Here is a 20,929-nt window from a genome sequence, read left to right on the forward strand (position 1 = left end):
TTCCCAAGTTGCCCACCTATATTTCTTGCACTACTTCTTAGCCAGTTCAAGCAACACTTTCAGAGAAGAGTTCTGTACAATTTATTATTTATCATGACTTACCCCGAGCATCACCACTGCCAGCCAAGACTGAATATAGTGTACACAGAAGCACTTTCACTGGAAGTACCTTCTTGTTAGATTCTTTGCAGGCAAGAAGTATTACTTTATTCCTGCAGAACTTATTTAAATGTGTGTCACTACAGCGGGCTTCAAACACATCCATTTATGCTCATTTGAAACTAAGAGTATGTTTATCAAAAGCTGTGAAATAGCGATAGAACGATTCACTTTTAAACAGCTCCATTATCACTGACTATGTGGCACTTATTCTGGAAAACCATCTTTGCGCGGATTCCTACTGTTTCTTTCTTTCTCGCCCCTTCCCCTCAGCTTTCAGAATTTTAACTCCTTTAATGTTGTCTTTGAACTGAAGTCAGGAAGAGGCCAGTTTAAGGCAGCGTCTTACCACGTTACTATACACACACTTTGGCTAACGGCACTGCATTGCCATGGTTATTTAAAGGAGCATTTCACTGGGACCAAACTTAGTTTACCAGACAGAAATTGTGCGGCATCTCAGGATGTACGCTGTATTTTCTGACTGTTACCTTCTAAGTGCAGACCAGTATAATGGTTACATTTGGCTTTAGAGTACCTTTAGAATTATCATAAAATTATATATTTTAAAAAATTACAACCACACACAATCTTTTGTTCACAGAGATGTTTATTTTTGTCTTCAATGTTCGTAGGGAATACGATTTCACTACAAAAGTGTCTCAGAGAAACTCCATTCAAAATCTAGGCTTAAGAATGAAGGGAAAATATACTTTCAGCTGTACCAGTCCTGAGCAAAGATTAAAAAAAAAAAAAAATCCTCTAGAGATAGGAAGCAGCACCAATAATACCAGAGGGCCTCTTACTGACATCTGCTCATGCCTTCTTTCCTGCTTGAGAATTGGTTAAAACTTAGGTGGGAAGAATTACTTTCTTAGAACGTAGACCTAAGATTCACAGTCCCAATATCTCACCAAATGCACTCTTTCACAGTCGGAGTTCAGGGCCTCAGTTTACTTTCCATTAAGTAGTCAGGACTGCTCACAGCAAGACAGCTGCCCCCATGGTGTAAAATTTTCTCTTACTTAAATTGGTAAATAAATATTTATTTAATATACTTACTTTAATAAATATTTATTTCCTAATCAATATCAAGTTCCTGAAAAGTTACATTGTTCTTAGAAGTATACTATTCATATGCAGTTATAAAACTTCTGATAACATCAGGTCTCAAAATAATTCAAGTGGCTTACATTCTGTCTCTTGCTCTTTCAGTGAAAGGATTTCAAACCATTGGTAACACTTGGTACTTAGTTCTTGGTTTATCCAGGACATTCAGATTCAATCTGACAACGTAAATACTTCTAAGAGTCAGAACAGAAAAGGCACTTACTCATTTTGGGGAAGACACCTGGCAGGTAAGATTTTTATTTTCAAAATAACAAGCCCTTTTTCTGACAATAAAACCCTTAAAAACAATATTAGATAAACACAAATCCTATGAATAAAACCAACTTATGTACCCCTTCCCAAGAAAGGTAGTACTACTCTCGATTGGGAAATTGAGAAGTGTGAAAGCATCCAGAAATATTCAAGTTTTATTCACTTCTGTGATATTCCAAGCAGACTATCACAGCTGACCACAAGGAAAAAAAAATCTCCTCCAAAGAACACGTTTCACGAATTGAAAGCCTCTGAAATTTCTGGACTGTTTCTTATTAGGTATTTGTATGAGCAATAAAACATAAGATTCTAGCGTTATAACCACGAACATCACCTTCGTTACAACCGACAACTTGTGACTCCATCCAGAGGAGTAAATCTCTTACAAACTTTGTTCCAATTGAATCATTGCCTCATTGATGCTCTGTATAAGGCACTTAATAAATGTTAAGAGCATCTGACAGTGCTGTTGGTAGTTTTGATCTGTCTGTGAGGGTGCCCTATCAACACATCAAGATTAACTGGCTAAAGTGTAGATTAATCACTGAAAACAGCCATATGAACTACCAGCCACAAAACTCTTTTCAGGAGCCACATCCATTCTAGTCTGGATCCTTACTACCTTTCAAACACAAAGTTATCCCTCTTCTAGTAGCCCAGGAATCAAACCCTTTAAAACTGTGCAGTATCTAAATGTAGAAGAGGAAGCTATTTTGTTCCTCATCAGCTCTTTAACCAGAATGACTGCCCCTACCATACATGATCTGTACCCAAGAGAGAAGAGAGAATCATGAAATTCACAAAAACCTATTATCTGTCTTTTGGCTGAAAGTCACTGAACCAACAGGTATCAAGAGCCATAAAGAAAACACACAAAGTGTGAGATACTCCCTACCTCCAATACTGTACACGTAGAAGAAAACACTGTACTCAAGAAGAAGCCATTATGTAGTAGCTTTTCTAGGTATTATTCTGAACATTTTTTTTCCCCATTTTTCCTATTACTCTCAGTCTTTTTGCTGGAAATTGTTTTGCATTTTAGAAACTGATGCTGCCTGCTCAATTTCTGTGGGAAATGTAGTCCTCAGTGTCTGCGCATGCTCATCCAGAGATCTCTATCTCCAGCCAGCACCAAGAGTATTTTCTTGAACCTTGCAAAAAAACTTCAGATCTAGTTACCTAGCAGCATTACACCTCCATCAGTGGAAAAGCATTTAGCTTATTCTTCTGCATTTGGAAGCCTCACAGTAGAATCAGACCCTTCACGGAAATATACTTGTGACGACCAGTAATTGGCATCCCAGAAAGCCAGCTACTTCCACCAGAATGCTTAAATAGTTTAGGATCAGCGTAAATTTGTTCAGCAAAAAATATCTGCAGTAAGTCAATTATGTAGAACCATGGATGACTGACAATACTGATAGATGACCTCCAAGCTCCACATAATATTGCTAGTTTTACAGAAACCAACATACCACTGAAGAACTGTGAATAGCAGTCAAATTTCCTACTTAGAAAAGTCAGCATATTAAATTATTTCAAACTCACTGCATCCAATTACCCTGTAGATGTACCTCAATGAAAATAAAGACAGAAGGAATCAGAATTCTGCATTCTGTTTAAAGGTGAGACTAATGAGACTCAACAAACACATGTAATCTTAAGAGATTTTCCTTGCTTAGATTAATTCACAGCTGAAGGCTGTTACAGCAAGAGATGATCAGTCAGATGGCAAATTTTTTTTTGCTTAGAGATCTGTGCCATCAACAACTGGGCTTTGCATTGAAGCATTTTGATTTATTCTCTGCAAACAATAATCAGCTTGACATAGATTATTTCAGGTTCAGGGATGGCAGTTATGTATTGGATGCATATCAATCACAAATTAGATCCCTTTAGTCCCAAAGTGGATGTTCAGAAAGTAGAATATTGGCCTGACCACTGACTTTGCTTAACTAACTGATGCTAAGTGACTGAACAGCTCCACCCTTTTTTAGTGACCGAGTGCCTGTGACTACCTTTGAAACAGAAGAATTTGCAGCCTGTAGACTCCAGTGAGCTTGAGAAGGGGGTATAGAGTCAGATTCTATTAGTGCTGCTTACATACATTCTGCTTACACTTTCGCTTCTTCACACAAGGAACATTAAGAGTATGCAGTTAGCAGGTAATGCAAAAATAGATTAATGTGCTCTTTTCTTTAGTTGTCTTCTCAGCATGTCCACTGTAAATTAGAGCTCAGCTGGTCTAAAGAAACATTTAAGATGTTAAGTTTAAGGGAGCTTGTTCACCTTGCAAGCACTTCAACTAAAATCAGAATTTATAAACAGAGACTGGTGTAATTAAAGATGTAACTTTTCCACCTGGGCCAGATCTTGAAACATATTCCTGAAGGACTTCTTGCTTGGATATTCCTATCTCCATCAAGACATACCATATTCTCCACAAAAATAATAATAATAAAAAAAAGGATCTTGGAACCATTCACTACATTTTTGTTACCAGAAAAGTATCATTTCTGGTGGTCATTTTCTTTTCAAACATATGGGAAAAAGGAGTGATTAGGTTAGATGATCATTTTGTCTTTTACAAACACAAAATGACACACCAATCAATTGTGACTACACTTACCAATACTAATTTGAGCTATGGAGCTTCTGACGTTCATCTTTCATATTTAATTCCTTAAAAGTAAAGCTAAAACTTCTTGTGCACATTGAACTGCCTGCTCGTAACAATTCCCTGCATCAGTGGACAGAGGAAGTTATTTTGGATGACATTGATATATATCCCATAATAAAAGGGGCTAGATTAGGATGGAAACCAACTTCTGAGGGATTAGGCATTATACGGAGGAGGTATTTTTCACCTGTATGGTTAAACAACAACTGTACACAGCTCCTGCATAAATAAGACTCCAGGACGTGTAGCTGATTTATTTTGTTGGATGCATTTTCTTTCACTGTTTGAAACCAGTGGTATACTTTAGGCAGAGAGGGATACACACGGACTCCTAGGCTTTGTACACAGACATAACACAATCTTCCTGCACAAAGTCTAAGGCAAGTCACTTTCTGTTGGATAGTACCATTTACTAGCAAGGGTACAGCTATATCCTTTGCTGTTGCACCATTTACTCCATTCATACCCATCTAGAAAGGAAGTTACAATAATTCCTGTGAAGTATTGATATGTGATTAATTTGTGAAGTACATTTTTATTTTAATAGTTAAATCCTGTGAATTCTTATTAAAGCATTAATTTTTTTTAGACATTGAACTAAACTCAGTATCTTAGAAAAATCTCTATCTCCCTGTTAGAATTTTGGCAGTACGAAAGACAACCAACAAAGTTTGACTGATTTTATGGTACAGCTTTTGCTCGTTTATGAGGTTATACTCTTTCAAACTAAGATTGCTTTGTCATAAGTTGGCGGCAGAATTCAGGCAAGAAAAACCTTCAAAAGCTCAAACGGTACTTCCAGCACACCCAAATCTTAACATTAAGATAGAGGAATGTGTTTGCAAAATATATTTGACTGGTCCACCGCCAAAAACAGCATTCACTTTCTATCTTATCTACCTTATTCCTGAGTTAGTACAGGACAAACTTACAAGTACAGTGCTTGCTGTTGCTGGAGGAGAAACTCTAAGTCGTACTTCCTTTTCCACATGGTTTCTGATATTTGAAGGGAAGCACACCCAGACTCCCTAACAGGCAGCAGAGTCAACTAAAGGTATGTGACAGAGAAGAGGATTCAGATATGGTTAAAGAACGCTGGATGTACATAGAAGTACACAATAGACAATTCCACGCCAAATTCCTCCTGTATAACAAAGCAATAGTCAATCAGCATAATATGGAAAACCATCGTGCTTTTGAGACAGAAGAGAAAAAAACTGAAGAACCTAAGATGCAGAGCCATACACATATCGAGTCTAGAAGATTTGCCTGACCACTCTAAAGAACTGGTGGAAACAAATTACAAAAAGTATTCTGTCTCATATGGATACCAAAAAATATCCTATCCATAGTATTTTTAAAAGTGCACAGATTATAAAACCCAAACGGTTTTTGAGATTTTACAATCTGCCACAAAACAGGGAATATCTAGAGAAGCTTTAAATAGTTTAAAACTTAAATTTAAAACTGCAGCCTTAATTTAGAGACTTTTAATAGTGAGAATGTTTGAGAGGTGAAGGGTTCTCTTTGTTTGGTTTTGTTATAACTGCTGTTAGAATCAATACCTCATACAGCCTACCTTGATCTACTACTAAGCAGAACAAGTTTTGTTTCTTTCCAAGATGCAAACTTAACTTCAGAAGAGATTAAAAGATCTGCCTACTAACAGTGTATCTTTTCCTTACACCACCTACAGTTAGCGGTAAAGTTAAGAAGATTAAAGACCAGACTATTATACACTTTATCAGTGAATTAATTATTGGCCATTTTTCCCCATTTCCTTCCCCTATTCCTTTCTGAAGCCAGACAATCATCACATAAAGGAACTCATTTACATGGAACATTATCACGCTTGCCTTTGTTGCATCATTACTTCGTAAGCAACCCAGAATGTATGGCTGTTGAAGACTGGTGCATATACAGAATTTTACAAACAACAATTCTTATGGAGAGAACAGTCACAGAGTAAATTAGCTAATCAAAATACATTACAACATTAAATTTTCACTTTTTATAAATGGACTAAAGATGCTTTTAAATATATTTACACTTTGAAAAGCATCTTAGGATTACTACAAGTCAAAATTACTTAGAAATTAAGAAAGTGAAGTTCATTTAAATTAGAACATTATGAACAAATTGCCATATTCTACTTAGGATTTTGTCTACTCTGTTGTCAGTCTTGTCACATCCCTTTAATCACAGACAAAAAATTATCTTAACTTTGTTTAATGCCAAAACAGGCATCATTGCAACTTAAACACTGGCTATGCAGTATTTCAGTTAGAACCACCACAGCTCAGATTTTAGATCCTAGCTGTCCTGCCTTTCATCTGTTATATCTGTAGTCACAAATTGCTTTTCTACATCTCATTCCATAAAGAACGGTGATTTCCGTAAGACTTTTCTGCATTCTTTTTGATTGTAACTACACTTGTACCATATTCATGAGATTATTCTCTAGAGACAGTTGAAACATAGTAAAGTCCCCTCCATCCTCCCTTCCTTCCAAACCAAATGGCTACTTATTTCCGAAGATACAAAGAGACCTCTTGTTGGTAGTGCTGGGTGGTTTATTCACATAATGTTAAATGAAAATAAATATCCCATTTAGTGAAGTACTGGTAATAGATTATTATTTGTTTGCAAGGAATACTGAAATGTGTTAGCATTCATTACACTTTAAACTAGAAACACATTTCATGAAACATCTTGCAATGTGATTCTATCATTAAACTGCTTACTTTAAACAGTTTCAGTTCTCTTGTAATCCATTACACCAGTATATTCTGCAAATAGTCCCACCTAAAAATAAAACATAAAAAAATAAATTTGAGAAGCATGTATTTTTCTTCTAAAAACTAGTATATGTTATTCAGAACAACAGCCCAGCCCCCAAAACATTTAAGAACCTTGAAATGCTTTTTTTTTTTTCTTTTTTTTTTTTTTTTCTTTTTAAAGATACTAAGATTTGGCCAAGTAATTGCAATGAACAGACATCCTATTTAGTAAGATAAAGCAGAATACATAATAAACAGGTCAGTAGTTATCTACCTGAAATAGCCTATAATTAACATTTGATGTCTAAAAAGTTTAAACAGCAACACCAAGGAATGAGGTATGTATGTTCTCAGATATCACATCAGACTTTCATTTTATGCAACTAACTGTATTTCACAACTAGCATCTTACAAAATAGAACAGTACTATTGTGCCTGTAGAAGTACTGCATTAAAAACAGAAAAATACATTACTACAAGAAACCACCAAACATCACAATTGTCAGGGGCTACAAAAATCCATTATTTTAGCTGTTAGGAAGATGTACCACATGTTGGGAATAATTTAGGATTCACTAACAAAAAAGGTCCATCCAACTTTCACATGGGCTTAAAATTATATATTTTGAATGTAAAAAAAAAACAGAAGAATCACAGGAGTGTAAGTGGACTATCTCACTGAAAGGAGCTAAATGGACTTTTGTACTCAACCTGAATCTATAATTTAAATCTATACATGGATTGAATGTGTGTATATCAAAACACTTATTGGCTGTAAACAAAAATGCAAAAATCTGTATTCACAAAAATATTTTATTGGTAATTTTACATAATACCAGATGGGACTGCAAATAGTTCTGCTCTGTATCAGTATATTGCTAAGTGCATAAAATATTGACAGTTTATGCCATAAAGTAGGATACTGTGGGGTATTTATACATGATTTATGACATAATACTTTATAATAGGCCAAATCAAAATCAAAAGAAGTTGATCCAAAATTAAAAAAAAATAGTATCGTTATTTCTTTATTCTTACGCAACATCTGGTATTTCTGTAATGAAATGGTAACTGATTATATAATGCTAGGTAAATCTGGGGCAAGAGAAGAGCACTAAGCACAAACAAAAACTGTACTTCAGTTATTTTTAAAGCTTTATCAAACTTTTGCATTTCCAAATGTTAGTTTTGCCAAAGGCTTAGTCATCTGAGGTTCAACATAGAATACCAGTGTATAGTGACAATGTACTACTTTTCCTGAATTGCAGAATTAACCAATCGACGTTTAGAATGTATTTTCTAATTTTTTTTTTGTATTTGCTTGTAAACATTTCAATAAGTGTTTTAAGTGTGAAAAAATATTGGTAAAACCATTAACATAATTCATTAACAGTAATCTAGTAAAATGTGTCAAACATTGGCAAAAATTCATACAAATGTTTTATTTAATAACATTTTTCCTATTTAACCACACCAAGTACCAGCAGGTGTTTTTAAGATAATTATTATGAAAATTCTGTTGCAGCAATAGTTGATTAAGTTGATCTTTGACTTGCATACATATAACTATGTTTCACAATTCTCAGATAATACATATTTAGGCAGCTTGAACTATGTTATAAAAACTTAAATTCAGTACATGCCAATAGTAGAGACTCCAAGAGTTGTTAGAATTCACTAAACTAAAAGTGAAAATGGACTTACCAATAACACTGTGTATGAACATTCAAACCACATTTTCATGGCACCTTTACACACAAAAATTAAACGGTTGGTCTGAAAATGCTTCGTAAGCATTTTTAGATTGCATTTAAATTATTTCTACCACTGGACTTGTTTTTCTTCTTCCTAAACTGCATAAATTATGTTTCAGTAAACATACCAATTGTGCACGGATAATCTGTCATGAAAATGTGGTAACAGGTGGCAGAAGTTATGTATTTGCATGTTTCAAAGAGAAGAGACTAAAGAAACTGGAGGAAATAAACTTTAATGAGATTCCCCATTCAGTGATGACGCTTCTCCTCTGGGTGAAGATGACCTGGACATTCCCCTCTCTGTGTTATCAGAGCTAGAGCCACTCTGACTGTGTTGATCTGCAGAAGCAGCACTGGAAGCAGGTGGTGACTTAGTTTTCTCCTTAAAGTCTGTAATTATGACCGTCAGATCTCCGACGGTAACTTCCAAATGCTGAGCACTACTTCGATCCACATTTTTCAATCGTGGCCTAAATAAAGCATAACAAATCATATTAGAAACACACACATCATCTCATTATTTTATCTTTCTCCCTCTTACTAGGATCTCTGGAGAACATACAAGTAACATCTGCGTAACACTGCTTTGTGGAACACATTAACACATAAGATGACAATGTAGCACAAGCGTTTACGGTAGAGTATTTCCCACTAGTTGAAGTTTTAAATAGGTGAAAATAACTCCTTTTCCACCTTCTGCTAAGATTATATGAAAATTTACCATGTGAATATTTTAACTGTGTTACAGTTGCACATGTTGCACGGGTGAAGGTTTAATAATTATTGTTCAATTATGGTTTTCATTATTGAGGCTGGAAGAAGTTATAAATCTGACCCAGATTCTAGGTAGCAAATGACCAGTAATGACGATGCTGGTGTCCGAAAAGCTCACCTGCGCCTTTTGAATCCACCAATACAGTTTTAGCTACAAATTTCACATTCCAGAAGTGCAGCAGTTGTATTTCATTTAAAAATCTCACTAAGACTGCTAGTGCAGTATTTATACTGGCCTTCACAGAATAATTCAGGCATCCCTAACACATGCTGTGATTTAAGATATGCAAAGAGCTCAGTAATCATACAGCATAGATAAATTAAGTCTCTTCATCTATTCTTTCGATTATTTGGTTTTCACAACATGGAGAGTCATAAAAGAACACTGACTGATATTCCGCCGTCACATTTTTGCTAGTGATGAGCATAAAGGACTTTAAATTCACAATTTTCCTTTGACTACCGTGGCAAACTGTCATGAGACAGGTGAATTTATACAAGCAATTTTGAATAGCATAGCTTTATGCACTTAACTGACTCCACAGCTTTCACCAGCTCAAGCTGCAATAAAACAAATTCATATGACATCATATGTTAGCAGGTGCGCTAACTGCAAAGTCCTAACCTTTACCCTATCATCTGACTTTGTTTGAAGTAGAATTGGTTCCCAGCCACTTCAGCTGAAACACCTCCTGCTTTTCCTCCGCTAGAATAGAGCAAGGATTTGACATCTTGTTCCCTTGGGGCTGAAGTAGCGTGGCTGAAGAATCTAAAAGAACTGAGAAGCTGCTGCTCTGTAGCATGGGAACAGAGAGAAGAGTTCAGCATTATCAACCTGCATAAGCGATATGCCTAAAGCTTATTAATCATATTTAGTGTACGTTCAGATTTTATGATTGTTTCCAGTAATAATAAACAAGTTTTCAGGCAATGAGAAAAGGATATCCTCTTCCCAAAAGGATATTGAAGGAATCTGCTTAAACTAATTAAGCATTTGTATCTAGTGAATCAAATCTGTGAAAAATTGAATTGTCTGAAGTGCTTAAGTATTTTTTCCAATAGCCATTCTTAATGCAAATCTCCATACCAGTATTTCATCCAAGATTTTTTAGTTATTTATTTTTTAAGTGTTTTCTCTCCCTACCTCCCTTTTGCATTTTTCATGTACTACCGCAATCCAATAATGATTATTTCCATTTATAATATTTAATTAGCTTCATAAAAACTTACTATTTTAATTTTAGGTACTCCTTAACTGAAGTGCTGCAATTACATGTGGTAAGATAGATAGTACATTTGAGTATTAGAGAAAAATGTAAATGTATTACGCATTCTTCCTGCTGGAACGTCTCAGTCTCCTTAATCCTAACCGTAACTATTTTAAAGACTGTTCTCTCCTGACTCACAATCTCTCGCTACTTCTGATCCTGATGATCCTATTTCAGGCACAAGAGAAGCATCTGCTACTTCTCTGCATAACTAATCCCAAAGGATCTTCTTTGGCCGGACTATTCTGGAATGCTTCCAAAAAAATCAATAGTTCCTCCCACTTTTGATTAGACTACATGTCTTGTATACTGCTGAGCTTTCTGGCACCACATTTCTGCTGCAATAATGTTATGCTTAGGCTGTGATGGTTTAGGGGCTAAATTTGCTGCTTTTGTTTCCCACTTTGGAGCCTTCTGGTTAAGAACAAGGCTTTTACAATGGCTTGCCTGTACTGTAATGTTTTGTGTTTTCCATTCCAAGAGTCCGAGACTTTCCTTCAGTGTCCCACATGCAGCACTGGGATTTCTATCACTAGGTAATATACATATCTTACCCTGTCGCATTAATTTCTACCCAAGTTCAGCCTTTCAAAATCTCTTTGTAACTATGTCACCTTCCCACTCTCTTGCAATGCGGTACAGTCTCTCCCTCCGTCTCTCTTCCCCCTGTCTCCTTTTACCCCCATTTCTTCTCCACTCTTCCTGCCTCCCCCGGCAATATTCTCCATGATAATTAGTCCCTCCAGTTCCCTATCTCTTCCTGAGCCTAGCAATCATGTTTTGAACATCTACAATTTTATGCGGTGTGAAAAACACAGTTGAATCCCTTAAAAAAACTACCCCACTCTTTCTAAATCCAGCTGGTCTCCATCTTCTGGTTAAAATTACAAACTGCAAGTGCAGTTTGTGCATAATAGGCATCCTACAACAATGGAACTTCAAAAATTTAGCATTATTGTTGAAAGAGTATGCCACAGGACTTACAAAGCAGTAAAATTGCAGAACATTTATTTTCATATTTTCTTTTCTTACTATGTTTTACCAATACAGCAAAAGTTGCTAAAATTTTTACCTGGTTTTCTTATGACTGTTCTTTTTGCTAGTTGCTTCCTTTTCACTTTTTTCCTTTTCTACTTTGTCTTTTTTCTCTTTCTTTGACTGTGTAGGGGGCACGAATTGCTGAGGAACCTGCTGTGCAACCAGCTGAGAGACGGGTCGAGGTTTCCTGTGTGCACATATATACACAATGTATGTATATACACATAAAGCTTAGACTTTACAACAATAGTCTAAAACTTTCTATACTGCAGTTATTAACATTAACACTCAATTTAAAAAAAACAACCACCACCACCAACAAAATAATATATATATATAGCTGACAGTACTTCATTAACATAGCATATCAAAATTAATCCCATAATGGCCTTTTGATTCACTTGCATTATCCATAAATACAGCAGTTGAGGTTCGCTTTGTTTTTGTTTTTTAAGGTTTTAGAGACAAGAGTTTACAATGTGCATTCTTCTCCTAAGTGTTATATCCAGACTTGCATGGAATGAGCTCCAAACCATGAAGCTTTCTGGAGGAGTACTTCAGCACCCACTCCCAGTCCCCTCAAATGAAGAGGAAGCACGTTTTGAGTGTACTGCAGTACCGAAGCACACAATCCATATCTCAAAATGGAAAAACTTGACCTTTCAGGTATCACAGCTAAATCCACTGTTGGCCTTACAGACCAGAACTCCAGTGTTTCAACTCAAACAAATTCCCTGAAGGCAATGACAATGACAAATCCTGTTGTGTATTTTTTATCAAGTTCTTCACAGAAAAAAAAAATGTATTGAAGTACTTATAGCTGTCAGAACATGTGTACTCCAAAAGCCGATATCAGAAGCATCTGACCACGTTCCATCAGGACACACAACACAGGTTTCTTTTCAAAACTTTGATGCAAATTAAAAACTAAGGGAGAAGACGAGCAGCAGGCAAAATAATTTCGGAAGTTTACTGTTTTTATTTTATTTTATTTTTTTTGAAGTATTATTTTGAACCTGGTTCATTTTTATTATATTTTGTATTGGAACAGGAGAATTCTAACCTGAAATGAAACATTCTAGTACTTAGAATTCAAGTATATTGCTTTATTTTGAGATTCTCTAATTAAGAAATTTCACATCCTGGCATAAAAATGAGTTTTGTTATTCTATATAGATTTTGAAGATACAAGTTCTCAATGAATTAAAGCAAAAAATCTATGAAAAACATCAACGCAACAGAACTTCAGAGCAAAAACTAAATACCCACTCGTGAACTAAGTCCACACTAACTCACAGAGACAAAAAGATGAGCAATGGATTACTTAATGACAAAAAGCCAGTTTACGTCAGCTATCAAACTTAAGAGTATATGCTTTTCAGGTGAGTACTGCAAGTGGTACCTTGAAAACCACTCACTGTATTGAGACCAAAATCAGTGAAATGATCCAATGGGCTGTAACAAGTCAGCACACAGGACATTTTCAAGAAAACTTGCCTCAGAACTGTTTCAACTTCTGTCATGGTAATTCATAAGAAAACAGGAAGAACAGAGCTGTAGTTGATGCACAAACTTATCACTTCAGGTGGAAAACACTTGTGATGTAGAAACAAAATTATCATCTCTCTTGATTGAAAGACTGCTCCAGGAGATGGATAAGTGAATCGCTACTTCTCATGATGGCCGGGTGACAATCACACCAATACTGCACAGCGACCTGAGGGAATAATCTGACGTGTTACCTAAATAAGACAGTAGTGGATTTCTCGATGCAGAATTAATTATTGCCCAGAGTTGTGGACAACACCATGATCATAGAAACTTCATAAAGAGGGGGGAAGAGGAAAAAAAAAATCGATTCCACAAGTTCTCAATTTGGAGCAATTTCCATCACAGAGGGCATACAACTAGGGCTGCTCTGATAGTAATGCCTCCTATTTTGTTATATTGGCTCACAACATCAGAGGCAGATGCTGGTGGTATGGCAGTAGAGGTTGAACCTTCCCATCAATATTCCAGCACATTTTGTTTCTGCGCGGCAGAGGCAGTCTGACACAATGTAGTCTGACATGGAAGTGCAGATGAAGCAAAGGTGTGTCACTGAATTCCTCTACGTGGAAAAAATGGCAGAATGAAATTCAATGGCACTTGCAGAATGTTTATGGAGACCAAACAGCAGATGCGAGCACAGTAAGGTGGTGAGTTGCCTATTTCAGCAGTGGCGACAATGATGTGAAAGACAAGCCATGTTCCAGATAGCCATGCAGATTTTTATCAGCACAGTATGCAGACTCTTGTTCATCACTGGCAAACATGCATAGTTAATGGTGGTGACTATCTTGAAAAACAGCCTTCTGTAGCTGAGAATTTGTTCTACCAAACAGCATTACTGGGTTCTTTGTATCTGTTGGACTTTCCATGGAAATAAATAGAAAACATTACTTTCAGAGCAACCTACATAAAATATTTCTGTTAGAGTACAGTTGGGAAATTAAGTTTAGAACTTCATTTATCTAGTACCTAGTACCATAAAACGATACAGAGAGAAAAAAAATAAAAAGAAGATCTCTGCCACAAGGAACATAAGTCAACTAAGACAAAAAATAATAAAAAAAAAATAAAACCGCTACAGAAAAGAACAAATTCACATCTCTCAACAGTGATTTCATCTTTCAAGGCTCCTTCCTTCCCTTCCCCCTCCTTAGGTACTCAGAGGGGGGCCACTGAAACGCAGCTGAGCACTGCAAGGCACGCAGGCTTCAGAAAGTAACCTCACCACTCATGGAATTTCAAACCAATAGAACTGTTTGAGATTTAGTCGTAGCTGAACCATGTCATTCAAACATGAAAGAACTTACACTGAGAAAGCGTTTCTTGCAGGGAAGTCAAACATATGAAAATCTATTCCTGTAACAGGAAATTGATTTTGGTAATTTGCCAAAATACAACAATTTCAATTACTGGATTTCAAAAACAGTAAAGACTCCTTGTAATAGGCTGTTACAGCTAAGTGCTAAGTCTGCCTTTTAAACTATCAATATACTTATGGTAATTTGCTTTGTGAGCATGTTCAAGAGCACCTGAGCTAACTGGCTTTCATAAAGAAGCTCTATAAACTTCTGTACTAAGATTATCACGTTTTTGCCTCTCCCACTGGGAGCAACTTCACAACTGAACAATCCAAAACTGCAGGCAAAAGGGTTCATAAATACAACACATCTTGTTTGTTTAGATATACGGTCAGCCCCTCAAAATGGTGCATTTTTATTTAATAATTCACTTTGGTTGTCGTATGTGGAACACTAATCAGCAGAGGTATACACTGTTACAAAAACAGAGAGCTAACAGTCCTTCCCAGCTGGGGTGAATTTCATGGTGACTACATTTTATTTTACAGGATTTGATTTTGCTGCTGTTTTAGGTGATACATTTACAGAAGCTGCAGAGAATTGCGTCTTTAGGATTTCTGTGCAGAAATGTATTCAGCACAGATTCTCCCAAAGGCAGAAATGGGCTCGTTTCCGTTGTTGGCATATTTAAAAGAAAAACGAAGGAGGAAAAAACACACAGCGCTTTATACCATAGAGCTCACAAGCCTAGAGATGAAAAATTTTCATCCAAGAATATACGCAGCACATTAGACCCGCATCACATCTGAAGCTCTTGCCCCAAGTCGTTTCCTTTTCCAGGGCTCCACACAGTGCCTCGCTGCTTGTAAGTCATTTGGGACATCTTCCTTAATTTCCTTCACCGGACAGCCATCAACAATCTGTGTAAAAAGAATGCTGACCCTTTGGAAAAGGCGAGAAACTTGGTCCAAGTACAGCAAAGCAGGTCAGCTTTGAAAACAAATTGAAAAATAGCTCTGTACAATGTAATAACTTCTGCAGCACAAGTGCAGTAAACTCTCAGTCATCTAGGTTGTACATCAAACATGCCACGGGACAACAATGCTGGGTTAATGCTGAAGTATCCTGGGGTCTGTGCAATCTCACCTCAAGCACCGCGTGCAGTTCGGGACATCACAATGTAAGAATAACATAAAACTATTAGAGAGCATCCAAAGGAGGGCTGTGGAGATAGTGAAGGTTCTAAAGGGCAAGATGTACGTGGCTGAGGTCCCTGAGTCTGTTCAGCCCAGGGCAGCAGGGATGGCACTGAGCTGCTGGAGTTTAAGGAGCATTTGGACAACACTCTCAGATATAGGGTTTGATTTTTGGGTGAAGCCAGCAGTTGCACTTGATCCTTGTAGGTCCCTTCCAACTCAGATTATTCTATGATTCTACAAATTTATTTTAGGCAGAGCACAACCACGCTTGCACAGTGCTGCTTCTACAGCCAAGAGGAGTCCATAAAGCAGTCTTTGGCACTACTCAGAGCACGACTCCAATTCTGACAGACCTGAGGTACTTTTCAGTCAAAGTAGCTCTAGAGAGGACAAACTGTGACAGTTTTTCCATGAACCAACCCATATCTACCTGAGTCTCCAGCGATTCCCATGCAGCCCTGGGTGCAGGGCTAGGTGAAGACTCCTCCATTTGGTGCTGCACAACCTGAACAAACATAGCCCACCAAATTAAACTGCCAAGCAGCACATCGACAGTCCTACTGAGCAGCTTTCATTCAGCGTGAGCCAACCTGGACTGGAACTAGTTCACACAGAACTAGTACTACTACTCTCCCAGTACCCATAGACCTCAGAACTTATCTTAGAAACTTCCACATGGAAAGTTACATGGTATAATTATATCTCACTGTTGAACTCATATACCTTTCCAACCTCTTGTGGAAAAAGTGCATTAAAATCTATAATATACAAAGTTAAGGTATTCTGAAGAATATATCATACAGGACATATCCAAATGCACACTCTTTCTCGAAGCTGTATCTCCTATGCTTTGCATATTTTACTACTACAAATGCATTAGAAGTTTTAATTCTCAATATTAAGAGAATGGAATTTCGGAAATGCTGCCAACCTCAGATTTCAATCAAGCTGAAAGATGGCCTTCAACGATGACCTGGATCCATACTAATATGGTCCTTTCCTCTTCTCAGATCCATCCATCTCCTGGTTCCAAATCAGACAAAAAGCCCTTGCTGGAAGCTTGTCCTGTCCCAAGTGGCAAATTATCTATTTTGTAAAGCAAAAGTGCCATGTGTGCAATGTACCTACAGGTTTTTAGAATACCACGCATTAAACCAGCAGACATTTCCCTGCTGTTGAGCCTTGGTCAGTTTACTCTCCGCATTTTTCCTCTGACAACTACAGCAATATTCTAGCCCAGTTTTATTTACCTGACAATACAATTCTGTTTTCAAATTCATCTTACTCCCTGCTTTTCTATAAAGCTATTCATATCTTGCCCCATCCTAGAAATCAGGAAGGAGTTGCCTGTGAAGCGCAACTACACCAGGATGTTATGTTGTAGCTGCCCAGTACAGTAGGGATCGGTGTTTGGTTCACAGACAGAAGAGATGTTCATGCCACCACACAGAACAGGTAGCTGCTATACACCAAGAGTCATTTATTCAGCAGAACAATTTGAGTGTTCAGATTTATCAGTAGTATCTTATCTACTACCATATTTTTATTTCCAGGATACGTTTTACTCCTGAGCAAAACAAAGCCTGTGGTATTTCTTCAAAACTCTCACCTGTTTTTATGCAGAATTTCTATATGGTATTCCACACTTCCCATAATTTTAGCTTTTCTTCTTTCCTCCACTAGAAAATATTGTTATTTCTTAAAATGAATAAACAAATTTTTTAAAAAGACATGTTTCAGAGACTTAAAGAGGTTTTATTTAAAGGTACCCCTAATCCCTAAGCAATACCATTTATCTGAACTTCTCTTCCCTGCAGGGAGACTCTGACCTTTTGTCCAAGACAGCAGATTCATCCCTCAAGACAGAGAGCTTAGAAATATCTGGAGCAAGAATCCTTACTGATTTTGCCTTGCCCCTGGTCACAGAATCCTCTCCTCAAAAATGAAAAATCCACATTATTCTTCAAATGCAAAATATTCTTCACTTTCAGGTGAAGACTGGATTTTCAGGAGGACTGGACAAGGACTTCCAAGTTGAAGAGAATTTCCAGATCATCTGCCTCTTGGTCACAGCCTAGCTGAAGGCTCTTACCACAGAGACTCAAGCCAGGAATCCAGCATGTTTCTGGACATCAGCTTCATTCACAGTTCTGCAGTCTGTTCTGTCTCACCAGCAAGGCCTGGCAGAACTGGCTTGGAAACCAGTAACCTTAGTCAATCAATGCCCTGAATTTCATTCTCCAGTTTTTCAAGAATAAATTACTGCCAAAAGGCCTTACAAGCAGTAACTAATCCACTTAGACAAGTCATCTTCGATCAAACTCTTGCAAAGCTGTTTGGTAACAGAACGGGACCAGCACAGGAAATAAATGCTTTGGCCATTACACGCACTATGCACACATTCCTTTTATGATGTCTTGGAAAAGTCTTGGAATTTGTCCTAAAAGATGCAGTATAAACACAGGTATGCTGATGCGCTATGGATTAAGCCCAGAAAGCTTGTCTCAGTTCTGACAAAGGTAGCAGGAACTCTAAAGTCAGCGGTTCCCAATGAAATATCTTCAGTTAAAACATAATGGAAAAAGCTCTGCCAGCTTCTAGGAAAACATACCTAAAATTCATCTAGCTATAAATACAAGTCAAATAGCTCCTCTTATCAGTGCAAGTTTTCCTGTATCCTACATTCTTCTTTGCTTACTACTTGTGAAGGAAGACCGTTTGAAAAACAGCCTTCCCCAGGCTACACATTTCTGCCAATTACCAAGAAATATGGCTATAACAGCATCATCATGACAATACCTCCACTTTCTATCTGATTAATAATCCTTTTATTTTTCCTTCTGTCTTATCCTGCATTTACAAGCTTATTCAAATTCTCCTTTGTTCTACCCTGATTCAGATGACATGGATAGCCAGAAATGTTAGTTCAAGCACTCATCCCTGCTTTAGTCACAGAAGCATTTCTTTCATTTGCCTATAATTACACTGCTTGTTTCTTCCTTTGACAGATCTGCTGTCCTCTGAATTCCACATAAAATGTGTCCCATGGATCATCCTTTAACATGAACTTTCTACCCTCACGGACATCCATCTCAGCTGACATTCACTGCAATCAGAGGGTCTCAATCTTTAATATATTAGCACTCACAATATTCCATCATGGGAGAGTGGTACTATTAACCCTACAGCTATTTATTAGCAGAAGCACAGAGAAACTACTACTACTACTCCTACTTCAATTGTATCTCATTGTCCTCCCTCCCACTCACCCCCTTCCAGGGGTCCGCCTCTATTTTTGAAGCACAAGCTTTTAGAGGCTGCTGTCAAACTCTTCTAGGCTTACTCTGCACCAAATTTAAAATTCCTCACTTCCTATCAAAAGTATAAGACTTTTGTGTATTTGTTCACCTAGGAGTTACTCTAGATTGACATCACTACGAAAACAACTCCATTCCTCTCTCTCTCTCTCTCTCTTTCTAGTGCCCTGCAGACCTGATAATCTCCTTTCCATCTGCTGCTGTGGGACTTCTCTGTGATTCTGACTAAGCTGAGTTAAGATACTCAACGTTTTTTCAAATGGAATTCTAATTTCAATTATTCTATGGGTACTCCTCCTCCACTAGGCTTTGCTACTCCCTCATCTAGCGAGGATTTCAGAAGCACCACGTTAACACATCTGGGGTTTTCCAGTCTTCAAATCTCTTAGAATTTAATAACAAATTTAATTCTTGTGACAGGATGTAGACTGAAAATCTTTACTTGTCTACATTTTGTAGCACATTGCCACCGGAAAAAAAAGAATAATCCCTGATAAAGGAGAACAGGTCTTCGAACAGTCTAAGTTCAGCCATCTCCTTGCCATTGCTTCAGCCCTTATTAAGACACTGATGGGGGTGAGGAAATAACCAGGTTGTGTGCTTTACACACGTGGTATGCAAGGCCATTTCCAACAAACATTTTTTAAGTGTGCAACCCATCTGCTAACAGCAAACATATTTTACATCACACAAGGCAGTACATTATTGGAAATGGTACAATTTCATATACTAAAAGCACATGACATACTGTTTCTGGTACAGCACCCTGAATACATTTCAGATATTTGTACAGAGAGCTGCACACTGCTGTTGTAGTCAATATTCTTTATCACTTAGCATCTTTAGTTTTACATCCTCTATCATATTTTCCTCATCTCTGGGCAACACAAAGAAAGCCAGCCAAGTGATGATTATTTCAGTCTCTTCCATCTCTTTTCAATTTGGGCTATCAAATCTTACCATTATGCACCTAACCTAATATTTCACAAATATCCCTTCCTAAATGTCACTTGTATGAACGACATCACAAAGATGTTACAAGACTCTCACGTACCAGCTAGTTCAAAACTAAAATTCTGCAAAAAATACATTAGAAAAACAACAAAAAACAGATAATTTAGAGCATTTCCACAAGTGTTTCTAGAATGCATTTGCAAGACAGTACCAGACTTGTTGGCTGAGCTCACCAAGAACTACATGTATTTTCATTCCACAGAGCCGCGTGCTTCAGAAGGCTGCAGCTCGCCCTCTCAGCACTCCTCAGAACTGTCATCAAAAATAAAAGACAAGCTCCAGAAGAGCTAATATTAGAGAGCTTGTTTGTTGGCTTTTTTTTCTTAAATAACTCACCTTGAACAAGAAAGAAAATATCAATATTATGGCATCTATTCGATTTTAAGGAACTCAGTTCACAACATGCTGCTGTAACCTAAACAAAACTACTGCTGGCAACACGGCTGGGTTCAGCCAGAGCCTAGTAAGAATCTTGTTCTGCTGATGTTTGTATCATACATGTCTTTGAAAAGTCTAAGTAGAGTACGTTCAAGTGTATTAAAATCTTGTTGAGAACAAAGTCAAACAATTCAAATCCTACTCTGTTCTTTCATTACTAGACTGAATCATTCCCCAATACCAATGTACAGGCTTTAAATATCTTATAATTTATTTGAAGATCATTTTCCACTCACATCTATCCTGAATATTAATGTCTCAAGAAGCTAATAG

The 20,929-nt window shown here is 37.2% G+C and overlaps 1 protein-coding gene across 1 annotated transcript in view; it reads right to left on the reverse strand.

Moving 5' to 3' along the window:
- Nucleotides 752-20,929, reverse strand: part of YAF2 (YY1 associated factor 2) — a gene marked incomplete at its 5' end in the record, with an annotated part of 33,545 nt that continues 13,367 nt past the window's right edge. Inside the window, 2 exon segments of the mRNA XM_021384961.1 lie at nucleotides 752-9,229; nucleotides 11,874-12,026. Of these exon segments, the coding sequence (XP_021240636.1) occupies nucleotides 8,992-9,229; nucleotides 11,874-12,026 (391 nt within the window). The 3' untranslated portion in view covers nucleotides 752-8,991.

This window comes from Numida meleagris, chromosome 1, assembly GCF_002078875.1.
Source record: "Numida meleagris isolate 19003 breed g44 Domestic line chromosome 1, NumMel1.0, whole genome shotgun sequence".
Classification (NCBI taxonomy): domain Eukaryota; kingdom Metazoa; phylum Chordata; class Aves; order Galliformes; family Numididae; genus Numida; species Numida meleagris.